We start from the raw sequence: 13,595 nt of genomic DNA, 5'->3' as shown, positions 1-13,595 counted from the left end.
AAGAATTAGTTAAGGAGAGAGACAATAAAAAATGATTTTTTTAAATGCGCATTTCTTCAAGGTTTTTCTACAAGAACTCAATCTCCAACGTGAAGACCTTGAGAGTGTCTTTAGTAGCTAGATCTTAGAAGAACATATCTTCAACTTAAATTCATCTCCAAGATCATCTATTGGAGATAGCCTTATGATTTTAACAAAAATTAGTGTCCAATTGACATTTGAATTATAAAATAATTAAATAATATAATGACGATTAAAAATCATCACTATCTTTATTTTATTTTAAAAATTAAAAACCACTAAAAAATTATCTCCTCTGACCAAGATTCAGAACTCCCACCGTGAACCTTATTTGGTTCGTAAGTGCTAATTGATAATTCTCGTTTGAAAGTGTGGTGCTTACTCGTTTGAGGATTTTGAAGTGGAGGTTCGAAAGTATTGTATGTGCTTACTCGTTTTAGCTGATAGTATTTTAAATTAATTATTTTAAAAAATTTAAGTTAACAGATTAATAATGCTGCTAACGGCAATAAGAAAAAAAAGACTAAAATATAATTTTTAAAAAAAATAATACTAAAATGAAGATTTTAAAATTTAACATATTAAAATAAAATAATTATAAAACATAATAAATTAAAAATGACATTAAACCTAACATATTTTCAAAGAATGAGTAGAGAATGTATATTTTTATATTTGTCACATAATTAAAAATAAATTATTCATGAACATAAACTATTCTCAAGAAAAGAATAACTTCAATATTCCCATATTTTTATTCTCAAGGAGTGACTAAATTGATTCGTGTGGGATAAGAATAACATATATGTAAAATTTCCATTCTTATCTTTTAACTTCTTCTACACCCCACTTTTGCAAAAATATTTTAAATAAATTTTAGTTGTTAACCAAACTTTTTTTAAAATATTCACAAATGTCACATATTGTCCAAATGTTTTTCCTTCTCTTTTAACATGCGTTCATCAGTTCCCGCATTCTCTAATTAGTCTAAACATTAATTTGAATAATAAAAAATATGGGACCATATATAATACTAGAAAAGCATGTTTCTCCAATTGTTTCGCACGAGTTACTTCTTTCTACTAAAAGTCCATGCCACATTTGTCACTTTTGTGAACTCGGGAGACGGGAAGGAAATGAAACAACAAAAGAAAAAAAAAATTATAATTTTACTTATTGTACAAAGTTTCCTACAAATCAACATTTGATTGTTTTCTCTTTTACTTTAGTTGAGGATACATACAAAAAATAGAAATATAGAGAGAAGCCACGTTCCCATTAGAAGTATAGAAAGAGCTTCTTATCTATGCCATCCTGCAGCAATTTACATTGCTCCAATAATTTGCTTAACTTGTCAGCTTCTTTGGCTGGTTTCCCATTCATTAATGCTCCACTGTTAGAATCAGCACTGTTTAAACCATATGTTCCAGTTGTATCCATGCTAGGCAATTTATCAAGTGGAAGATTGCTTTCAGTATCCCTCACGTTAACAGTCTCATGGAATACATCATTTGAATCCCTATGTGGAGGAGTTTGAAATGCTTCCGGCCTCGGCTGATCATTAACGGGAAGAGGAGAGTTACAATTAACACTGATTATTTCATCCAAAGACGCGTCTGGATAATAAGATAGCCATGTTTCAGAGCTCACATTTGGAAGACCAACATGATGAGATTCTGAAATGTAAGCCGTGGAGATTGCCCTGCTAGATAAACCCATTAAACGCCAGTTGAAAATTCGACGAAAAATCATACCCCAATGTGGAACTACATGGTAGCTTGAGCCACGTAGCTCAAGTCTAGCACAGCTTTGCATTGTGACACTTGCCTCTTTAGTTGCCAAAGAAATTCCCATTGTCTTACTAGTATGAGTCAAGTACTGGATCAAGCAATTCTCAAGCTGCATCCTCTGGTTTTCAATCTCATATCCAACTTTAGAACCTCTGGCCAACCAGGATATATCATCAGGGAAATTAGGGAGCTTACAGTTTTGCAAAGCACAAATAATTGGTTCAGTTTTCACATTTGAGCTCCATCCCAAAGTTGGCAAGCACATTTTTACTACTCTATCTTCATCACAAAACTTGTCAAGTAAACCAATTTCTGGACAAGGCCAACCGGTAGGATTTGAATTGGCAGTAGCAATAATTTCTTTCATTGAACGATCTAAGGCTTCATTGAACAATGAGATATAGTCATTAGGACCCAAGTTGGAGTTAATGGCAATGTCCTGCACCCCTGAGAAAGAATTAAGATGGGCGTAAACAAGTTCTCGTATTTTCACACAGCCAAGGTTGGGTTGCAACGGTGATTCACCTGCCAGCCATTGCAGCCCTTCCCTTAATCGTGTATCACTGAAAAACCCACCTGAGTGTTCCATCTGCTGCTGGTTTTCACTGAGGAAAACAAGCAGAAAGCTACTAATCCGCAATTTATCAATGCTTTGAAGGCCCAGCTCATTAATAATAGCAGAAGAGAACCTTTCATCGTATGAGCCACATAAGATCAGCAGAGGCAAGCAGGCCCCAGAGGGAATTGACATCAGAAGATTATGAAGATGAGATCTCTGAAGTTCCCATGAGATGCTCTCAGACACAAGAAACATAACTGCACCTGCCCCAGATACCACCTCATCTAGACTACCAAATGCTGTATCCCTAACTACAGAGAGGTAGCACGTAGGATTGATGCCAGATTGACTAGAAATCCATTTCCTCCATACTACCAAGCCAGGAGATGAAATAACCACATCTTTGTCGCTAGAAGGCATCAACTTTGAGGTCAACCAAGTGCTTGCTGCTCCCATTTCATATCTACTGTTCATCTGAGAGCATAGAATGATCTTCCAGCACAAGCATTTAGCATCTGGATTTCTTCCTCCTAGTGTATCAGCAACTATATAGGAAACGTTAAGTCTTGACCATGATTTTTCCTGATTTTCATATCTCTCCCTCATAGCTATATCAATATCAAACTTGTTGAAGTTACCAGGTCGCTACATCAAAAAAGGGAACCACCAAAGTCAATAAATAAAGTCAAAGATATTCACAAAAACTTCCTAATAGACAATAAACAAATGAAAATTGCTTTTTTTTAAGGCAAAAAGGAACAAATGAAAATTGCTAGATGGTATTTATGTTCATGCACACAATGGCAACATTTAATCATGCAAAATAGGTTTTACTAATTCAGTAACTATCTTGAGGATTAATGAGAATTTGAACGTGGTCAGCAGGAAGTAATTAGCTAAATTGTTCCATAAGAATATCAAATGATGATCCAAAAACACATTTATTTTTAAAAGAAGCACGATTAAAAGCAATCGTCTTTATTTAACTCTCATCCTCAACACCTGTCCTCTGGCAAGAGTAATTTACTAAAAATTTCACAAAAAAAACTACCAAACTTACATGTATATAATGTTGAATTGGGGGGCCCAATGACATTGAGTTTAGTGCAGCATTTGATGCTAATTGCCTCTCTTCCCGTAATCTTCTTAATTTTGACGCTCGCCTCCTCCATAATCTGACAGGAAGACATGAAAAATGACTTAAAATAGTAACAAATAGTAAATACACGCAAACATTTTATTTGTAAAAATCTAAATTGTGTAATGAAACAAGGCTTAAAAACCTTAAGAACAACTTCAGCTTGGCCTCAGCAATTTCTTCATCTTGAGAATTTTCTCTAACTTCATTAATTTCATCTTGATGTTCTTGGTGAATAATCAGAGACTCATCCTTGGATATACCCTGGGCCACAGGAGGTGGCACAAAAAAATTATTCCCTAATGAACTTTCTGGTGGAGCTGCATTTGGTACAGTCTCCAATGGCCTTCGATCAACATTAGACTGCAAGTTTCTCTTTGGAGAACCTCTCACAATTAAATCGGAATTGGTACCCTTTAAAACGTCAATTCTAGGAAGTTGTGGTTCAGGTATAATATTAGGAAAAGGAAAGCTCAGCAGTGATGGACGAGTAGTGGACATATCATGATCTTTTCGACTGTCCTGAACATCCTTAAATGCCTTTCCTGATTTACTATCCTTTGGGGAGAAAATAGTTTCAGCATCTGGAATTTCCTCATCAAGTATCTGGACAGTAGTATCATTTTCAACAACTGAAACTACTTGTGGCTCATGCTTGTAAACCTTCCTCATCTGAATCTCTTTCACAGTCTCAACATGTGGTGATTCAGCTTGAATTGAGGGTGAAACATCCTCGGTTATCCTTCCAGACCTTTTCTTTAGCACAAGTTTTGAACACTTTGTGGGATAGTCAACATCAACATTGAGAAATGGGCCTTCCTTCACCATGTATGGTTCTTCAAATGTTTTTAGCAAGAACCCATGATACTCCAAGAGACCCTCTATGCCTTCATCCTAATTAAAATGACAAACGTGAATGTAAGAGAAAGTTGGAAAATTCAACAAAGCAATCCCCTGCCCCGTGCCCTCAATAGCCACACTCTCCGCTCACACAAGAAAAGGGGAAAAAATGAGACAGCACATATACACATCTATCTAAGAAATATACCTCCATAGCAAGCCAGTTAGCAACATGAGCAACAGGGAGACCTTGGCTATTCTGAAGACCAGAATGCAGAGAAGCAAGTGCCTGGGTACGTAACTGGTAAAAGTAACACAAGACATACAGATTAGGATCCTTGATCAGATGTAGCCTAGTCACATCATGACCAAAATCATTACTAAAGTGAATTCCACTAATGTATTGCGGACTCAAAGGGATTGCATAATAATAGAATCAAATTAATTTTACTTAGTTATCCTTTTGAAATTTATGCTCCATGAGAAAGATATTCTATGCAAAAATGAGCAAGAAAATTCTTGCTTTTAAGCATGACAGTATTATCATATGTTACGTAATTGATCACCATATATAACAAGTTCATTCAGGAGATGAAACTACTTCAGTTTGTCTCCAAACAACTCAAGCAATTTCCTAATTGCCTGCAATGATTGAGTAAATGTATGCCCAGTCTGTACATGGCAGCTCTAAGCTTTACAAGGACAAGTCCAATCATATTGTCTTTGTTGAGTGCAAAATAGAAGAAGGCAGGAAAATCCCATACCTTAGCAAAGTGAGCATGCATTAGGCATGCTTGAAGATAAGTTGCTTTTCTTGCAAGCCGAAAGAAGGCAATAAAATTACCCGTTCGGCACGCTCTGAAAAGGAAAACAAGAAGGAATGGTCAGATCGCAAACATGATAACCAAAAAAGAAACAAAAACTAACTTCTACAGGAATTTCAACCTTGCTACACTGCGAGCAAATAGAACTTCTGGAGTCTGCCTTATTGCTGGAGTCATCTTAGCAATTTCAAGGGAGAGCTCTGCAGGTTCAACCTAGTATGACATGCTTAGTTCCTTGGTTTTTTCGTAGTGAATAAAGCCATATAAATCAAAGCACTACAGAGGCTACTTACTTTATAACCAGGGTGCTTATCCAGTTTAAGAAGAGCATAATAGCCTCGAAACTCTTTTTCGGTGGGAATATTGATTCCTTTCTTTCTGTGATCATCATACATCTGGAACAGATCAACTGAAGTTTTGTTCATCTGTTCAATATTGAGATGAGCATCAAAGCCCTCAGAAAATCCTTCTCCTTTAGTGTATTCACATAATTCATGCATTGCAATGATATGTAATTTTATCTGAAACCACAGAAATCAACAGCTTCATTAGCCTTTGTAATCACCAGATACTGCTTTGCAACAAGCAATATATAAATATGAAATTGATAAACACCAAATTTATATATTTGGTATTAATTGTCTGAATCCACATACTTTTAAAGAACTATGAGGAAAAAAACCTTGATATTATCATTTGAATAGGAGCAATAATTTGGGTTTTATATGTAGTATTACAAAAAAAACAGGAATATTTGCTTTGATGTGTGATCTTGATTATACTATTACTCTACTAATAAGGATTACCAAACAAACGGGATAGTCAAGGCATCTAACAGGCTGCGCATGTTGCAGTGAGTCAGTCACTAATAACAAGTGGCAGTAATGTCACAACACCAGACATGACTAAACCAGAAGGAGACTTTCTGAAAGAAAAAACCAACAGATGTCCAAGTTCAAAAATATATAAGGGTTGGCGCATAAAATTGAGACTAATACAGACAGCATAACTTAGACTGACAAGAGACACTTGACCATCCACAAGGGATAAGTTTATGTTGCTAAAACTTAAAAGAGCATAATGTGTTTCCATATTTTAGGTTGATAATGGGAGTTATATATTTCCATTGGGAAGTAATAAATTTGTAAATGTTTGCCCACAGACCTTAGCTCTTTACCATGCACACTCATTAATAAAAGGGATGACTAGAACCAATGTTTTTGAACATGTATGGGAAAAAAAAAGTGATGATATATAGCCTCAAGGAAGCACCATCTGTTCCAGCATAGTAATAGCCCCTTGATTGAAAATGTGCTGCATTCTGAGGTCCATCCGAATTGCTCTCATCCTATCCCACAAGAAATTGTATACACCAAGAAACCTTTCATCATAAGGCTGATCTAGCAAAGTGAGCAGATAATCAATTGTCTTCTGCAGGATAGGCATAGGCCGGATCAGAATGGCTTCCCTCTCTGCTGTCCTAGTATACTGTCATGAATCATGATTTATGCTATTAATAATACTTGAAAAAGCAGTAAGCTGTTTAGTAGGAAAAACAATAGTATTTAGTAATATGACAATCACCTTCTTAACTGCAAGAAGTCTGCTAGTTACATTTCTATCCCCATCCACACGTTCATATTGGTCAAGATCCCCTTTTCTTTCCCGTTCTCCCCTTTCTGACTCTGAAACACAAATCAAAATTTGGGCTAAATTTTTCGGGTTGTGTAAACATTTATGCACTTAATTTGAAACTCCAAAATGAAGTTGGCTTTGGGGTTTTCTCAAACTACACTTTCCCACATTAAAAACAAATAAGGAACCACAAATGTTTATTGAGAAAAGTTCATTGCAGATTTAGAATTTGAGATCTAAAAATATAAAAATTCTCACAGGTTCACTCTTAGATTTAAAATCTGAGAAGTATACCAGGACACATATCTGGGCATAAGCCAATAATTAAATTGGATGTTTCCAAGCCTTCATTGTCAGAAATAGCAAGACCATTGGTAAAGTTGCTAGCTGAATCCATTAAATTCCCTCTCATATATTTCTGCTCCAACACAGACTGTTCATGTCTGTTTGCAAAAGCCTTCTGGTTGGGAATATCATCATTATTTTGTTCAGATTTGCTTAGTTCTACCTTGAACCGAGCTAAACGCTTTGCCTTGGCTAACATTTCACTGAACACAATAAGAATAAAGATTCTTTAAAAATAAATAATTTAAGATAAAGTAAATGCATAATGGATAAAAAATGGTGCCACTGCACTTAATATCTTACCGTTCAGAGTTGTCTTCTGAGGAAATTGAGTTTCCTTCAAGGGTTTCATTGGCTGCAAATGATGGAGGAGGTGATCTTGATCTTTTAGGAGCAGTGGAGCTGATGGGCTTGCTTACAGTGGCTTCAGAAACATTAGACAGGAAAGATTTCTGGTGAATTTGAGAATGAGGGACAGTCCTTGGAACATTTGATGTACTTCCCAGTCTAGGAGGAGACAGAGAAGGCCTGGAAGAACCATTAAACAGGCTCAATAAATTAGAGATGGGACTTCACATTTCTTTGGGAAGTCATGGACAATGTATGATGCTATGCATGCACTATTAGCATAAAGAATCCAAATCTACTTCTAAAAGATTGTCATATTGTTTTTCTCAGCATAGGGAAACACCAAAAAGGGCATTCCATTTACTCATTTCAGTTACCCATGTTGATGTAATATAACCTTGAATTCAACAAACTGAGATTTATAAGGAATTTTTCATGGACAAATGTAGTTTCATGATAAAGTTCAAAACAACAGGGTAACTGATTAATTATTTAAACACCATCACATATAATGATATAACAGAAGTTTAGTCCATAAGACTGGATTGACTTGACATATTTCAGCTTTATACATATGATACTCCAATACAAACAAGAAAAACTGATGCAGAGGTCCTGATACATAAAGAAATGTGATAGTATTACAGTTTACAGATGATATTATCTTACTTATTTCTTAGGACAGTTTGATCAGAACTCCTCAAAGCTTCAACATCTGCATATGATATAGGAGGAGATCTGGTTCTCTCTGGGTTCGGAAATCTTGAAATTCTGGCCGTAACACCAGTTGCAGAATCACGTGAAGCAATAAATGTTGTGACTGGAGATGGCCTTTCTGGAGTATCAGTATCCAAATCTGCATATGATATAGGAGGAGATCTGGTTCTCTCTGGGTTCGGAAATCTAGAAATTCTGGCTGTAACACCAGTTGCAGAATCACGTGAAGGAATAAATGTTGTGACTGGAGATGGCCTTTCTGGAGTATTGGTATCCAAATCTGCATATGATATAGGAGGAGATCTGGTTCTCTCTGGGTTCGGAAATCTAGAAATTCTGGCTGTAACACCAGTTGCAGAATCACGTGAAGGAATAAATGTTGTGACTGGAGATGGCCTTTCTGGAGTATTGGTATCCAAATCTGCATATGATATAGGAGGAGATCTGGTTCTCTCTGGGTTCGGAAATCTCGAAATTCTGGCTGTAACACCAGTTGCAGAATCATGTGAAGCAATAAATGTTGTGACTGGAGACGGCCTTTCAGGAGTATGGGTACCCAAATCTTTGTAGAACGGTTTCAGTCCATCACTCCAACTGGAAGAGTCAATGGATCTGAAAGAAAATATGAACTATGAATATGCATCACGCAATTATCATCTTAAACATAAACTATAGCCACGAAAAGAATGTCTTGTCTAAACAAAGGATAAAACATAAGTTCTTATAAAAATAAAAATAAAACAATGGTGGTCAAAAAGTGCCCTTTAAACATAAACCATGGAATTGTTTGGATTTTATCCAAGTTCTAGGTAGAGTAAGCTAGATGGGTTAAACAATGCCATTAAGAGTAAAGGCTATTTTAATGGTTACGCTGATCCACTTCAACAAGTTACAATGGCATTTCGCTCTGGCAATTTACTGCCTAACATTCACTACCTCAGAGTATCACAAAGCGTAATTATAGTTGTACAATAGAAATTCCTTTCACTTACAAAGGCACTTAACCACCACAGATTAAATCTGAAACATTTCTCCAATTTATCTATCCAGCTTAAATCCCAAGATCATGCAATTTGTGGTATAATGTGATGTGATCCCCGATTTTCAGCTCCAAAACACTTCTAACATATACCCCCCTCCTCATTCCTAATTAAAATAAAATAATCACGTATGCAACAAGCAGCCAAAAACGTTTGAACCCTTCCAAATGCAAACAACAAAGTTCAATACTAGCCACCCCTCGATAAAAACCGTTCATATCAAAATACGATCCTTTGCGGAAGATTGACGTAAAGGAAAGGGTTAATGCTAACAGGTTCAAATTCCTCACCCATTTCAACGAAGGGGGAAAAACCCAGTAAAAAAAAACTAGTTTTTAGGGGTTAATTTGAAGAGATTAACGAAAGAAAATAAAGGGTGTTGAAGAATTGACGTACCTGGGTGTGTATTGTGGCGAAGGAGCAGGAACAGGTGAAGGAGAAGGGTTAGTGAGACCGAAATTGGGTTGGGATTTGAGAGGTGCGGTGGGTCCTGAACTCTTCCCAAATCCCTGATACGACGACATTCTTCTTCGTCTTCTGTGGCATTCGTTTATTGTAATGGGAATGGAACCGAATGCAACAACTCTTGTGTTTTTAGCGCAGAACAGAAGCTTCTTCTTCTTCTAATGACCGTTTTTCTTTCTTCACTTTGGTTCAGGGTAACAACGAAAGTGCAACAATCAGGTATCGTTTTCGTTTAATCTCACAGGCCCTGCAAGAGTGAAGTTTGATAACTATGATGATCTAGTCTTGGAGCTGAATAAGTGGTGAGGAGAAAAACGAAGGCAAGCCAATTGAACTAAATTATAATTAAGACAGCTCAATTTAGGAGTATTCATTCACACAATTCGGGAGCCAAAAAATTATTCCATGTAGTTTCGTAATTTTGGCTTAACGGCTTTTATTTTTTTTACCCCTTTATTCAGATATCGCTCAATTTTTGTTTAGGTTTTCTCCACACGAATTTACTGTTTTTTTAATGATTTGGATTTTGAATATATCTCATTCGCTAACTTCCTTCCCATCTAATAATTAATCGTGGATGCTAACTTACTAATAAATATTTGTTCACACCGATTTTTTTTTTCTTTTTTCAACAATTTTTTATCCGTTTGATTTAAATCCAGATAAAATTTGAATAATCTGTGAGAGAAAATAAACAAGTAGCTCTTGCAAGAATTCTAAGAAATTCTTTGATTTCTTGCGAAAGTAGATACTTATTCATTTACTTCTCATAATCCATGAATAGTTGACACATTGAGAAATATTTAAAAAGATTTTTTCAAAGGATTTTGTGGATTGGATTTTATTTTACCATCTTTGTCTTCTCATTGCATGTCTAGTTTTGTATAAATGTATTGACATGTTATTAGTATTTTGATTTAATTTTTTTTTGTCTAACAAGTGGAATAGAATAATCCAATTGAAATATAATGATCATATGTTTGTAATGCATTATATGTTCCATAATAAATTGTACTCTTCTATCCTTTATCGAGAGTCGTTAACTATTAATGATTATTATTTTGAAATAAAAAAAAATACTAATTAAGTGATCAAAATCATGATAACATGTTTAAGAAATAAAATTATTTATCAAATATGTCACACCATATTAATACACAAACTTTATTAAATTACATCATAACTAATAGGTAGTGGTTAAATTATTTTTTAGTTGTCTTTATTTTAAGTTTTGATTATTATATATGTTTTAGTTTTTGTGTGAGTAACTTAAATATATTTTTGTTCCAACAATTAATAGTTTTTTATATAAAAAAGTATTAGTTTTGGATGCTCTACCATCATAAAATAGAGATCAGTGGTATAAAATTGCTAGAAACTTTCCAACACTTATTAAATCACCGAAAATTTCTTTCACAACCAGAATTAATAAAATAATTAAGATATTTTATTTACACATTATTGTTCGAGATGATTTCTAGTGATAGTGTGTGACGGGAACATCTTCATTTTTCACTAATATGAGTAGTAAAAAAAATTTTGGACGATTTAATAGACGGCAAAAAATGTCTAGTGATATTTCATCGTTAATTTCTAATTTCTGACAATGTGAAAGTACCAAAAGCTAACAAAGTTAAAAGATAACTAAAAACAAATACCAAAATGCATTAAATTTGATTGTATAAGGACTAAACTTATTTTTGCATATGGGAACCAAAACTTAAAACAAGACCAAAATGCATTATAATTAATAACACAACCGATGCATGTTTTCATTAAATCGAGACTGAACTTCTGTTTTGTTTTTTTTTTCACTATAAAACAAAAACATATTTTCAATTGTGTAAAAACATATTTTTTTGTGTTATAATACATGACGAAAACATATTACTGTTTTATTGGCAAGGGGGGGGTGAAGAACAAAAAAGGGTGTGCAGCTTGAGGCGAACACAAAAACAGGAGGGAGAGTGACAAGTACGAGTAAAGATCATATAGAATGGGGGTGCAAGAGAGAAGAGAATGGGAAGGGGAGAGTCTCAAGTAGGGGCTGAGAATTGAGAGGAGAAAGACAAAGTGAATGAGAGGGGAAGAGATTGTGAGGGAGGGATGAAATAGGAATTTTAATTAAAACCAAAAAATTTGGGGTGTGGAAATAGAGAAAATAAGGGTGAGAATAACATGGGCCTTCTCTATGTGCCCCAATAGGCCAATACCTACCTATCCGGCCACTTTTCTTTTCGTTGGGCCGGTCCGAAAGACAATAGGGAATCACCTTCTTCCTTTTTCTTAACCAAAAATCGTTTTTCGTTTTCTTAGTTTTAGTTCATGAGCGTGCCACGTGCCCCCACTGTCACCGTCCAGACCCAATTTTCCGTCCAAGTTCATTTTCCCGGAAAATCTTCTTGGAAGATTCCCCTGTTTTTTCCTTGCAATTGGGCACTGTAAAAAGGGATTTTTTTTTTTTTATTTTCAGTGTGGAGCATCTGGGAAAAAATGGCAGCACCAACGCCGATTCACAAAACTGAAGAGGAATGGAAGGTCATTCTCTCCCCCGAGCAGTTTCGGATCCTTCGCCAGAAAGGAACTGAGTAGGTTCCCAATCTCTTCTTAATTTTTTCAATTATTCGCTTTCTCTGCCCTATCATCTGATTATATTATATTGTGAAATGTTATTTTCTACTTCAAATAGTCTCTCTTTTTTCCCTCTGTATGAAGTGCGAGATTTTTTCGAAGGTAGAAATTGAAGTTTGCGTTCATAGAGAAGGAAGCGTCTCTGGGTGATGGGTGATGATCTTTTAGTGGCAAATGAATTTGATTGCTCTCCCGTAGATTCGTTTCTGTTTTGTGCAGCTTTTAGTTAGTTCCATTCCAAGCACTCTCTTGTTGGTAGTGTTTTATTGTGAAAAAATAGAAGTGCTATTTATTTGATTGTTAAAATATTGACTTGCTCCATTTATTAGAAGTTTCAGTCCTATAGGAAATTTGGAAAAAAAAAAAAGGTAAGTTTTAGTTTTTTGTGACATTTTATCACTGAAATTTTCTGTAGCTGCATCAAAAAGTTTTTTAGTGTTAGCGACTAGGTCCAAAATTTAACTTTTATTATGTATGTACAGATACTAAAACTAAACAGTTTTTACAATAGAAATAATTATAAGGGCCAAATAATTCAACCTTATTTTATCTTGGATAAGATGTCTATAGATGTGTGACTGTATGCCGTTTTGGCTTGTCCAATTTTTTAAGTGTAATACACTTAGCCTTTAAGCCATGAAATTGATTTACATGAGTTGAATTGTAACTTTGCATGCACCGGGAACATGTGCAGATTGAAGGGTACAGGAGAATATAACAAGTTTTTTGAAGAAGGAATTTACAACTGTGCTGGCTGTGGGACTCCTCTTTACAAGTCTTCAACCAAGTTTGATTCTGGTTGTGGTTGGCCTGCTTTCTTTGAGGGTTTTCCCGGCGCCATCAATCGAACCGTGAGTGGTTTTTTGAAAACTTGTTTTCAATGCTCATTTGGCTTGTTAGCAACATTCTTGATTGGAAATTGGAATTGTATTGAATTTATGGAACTTGTGATTTTCAGCCTGACCCAGATGGGAGGAGGACTGAGATAACCTGTGCAGCCTGTGGTGGGCACTTGGGTCATGTTTTCAAAGGAGAGGGATTCAAGACCCCAACTGATGAACGCCATTGCGTCAATAGTATTTCTGTCAAATTTGTTCCGGGAAGTGCTACTTTTTCAATATGAAACCTTACTTGCTCTATTGGAGGTGTCTATTGAAAGATTGTCTTGTTTGTGGTCTTTTACAGACAGCTAGCTAGCTAGCTCTCAAGAATAAAATCGTTTTCTTGTTTAGTCTTTTGCAA

At 35.3% G+C, this 13,595-nt stretch overlaps 2 protein-coding genes across 2 annotated transcripts; one reads left to right on the top strand and one right to left on the bottom strand.

Moving 5' to 3' along the window:
* Positions 1-1,170: 1,170 nt before the first annotated feature.
* Positions 1,171-10,071, bottom strand: LOC114387815 (SAC3 family protein B-like). The gene is made up of 13 exons (XM_028348017.1): positions 9,654-10,071; positions 8,170-8,829; positions 7,456-7,680; positions 7,102-7,355; positions 6,757-6,857; positions 6,445-6,660; positions 5,466-5,693; positions 5,294-5,385; positions 5,113-5,206; positions 4,557-4,649; positions 3,654-4,402; positions 3,431-3,545; positions 1,171-3,015 (listed from the first exon to the last, which is right to left on the bottom strand). Exons 1-13 carry the CDS (start codon positions 9,779-9,781, stop codon positions 1,300-1,302), a joined length of 4,671 nt encoding a protein of 1,556 aa, XP_028203818.1. The 5' UTR covers positions 9,782-10,071; the 3' UTR covers positions 1,171-1,299.
* A 1,984-nt stretch (positions 10,072-12,055) lies between these two features.
* On the top strand, positions 12,056-13,595 carry LOC114386856 (peptide methionine sulfoxide reductase B5-like). Its single transcript, XM_028346908.1, has 3 exons — positions 12,056-12,310; positions 13,048-13,204; positions 13,312-13,595. The coding sequence occupies exons 1-3, from the start codon at positions 12,216-12,218 to the stop codon at positions 13,474-13,476; spliced, it is 417 nt and encodes a 138-aa protein (XP_028202709.1). The 5' UTR covers positions 12,056-12,215; the 3' UTR covers positions 13,477-13,595.

This window comes from Glycine soja, chromosome 15, assembly GCF_004193775.1.
Source record: "Glycine soja cultivar W05 chromosome 15, ASM419377v2, whole genome shotgun sequence".
NCBI classification, from domain to species: domain Eukaryota; kingdom Viridiplantae; phylum Streptophyta; class Magnoliopsida; order Fabales; family Fabaceae; genus Glycine; species Glycine soja.
The sequence above is the reverse complement of the archived record's forward strand: the minus strand, read 5'-3'. Positions and strand labels throughout refer to the sequence as shown.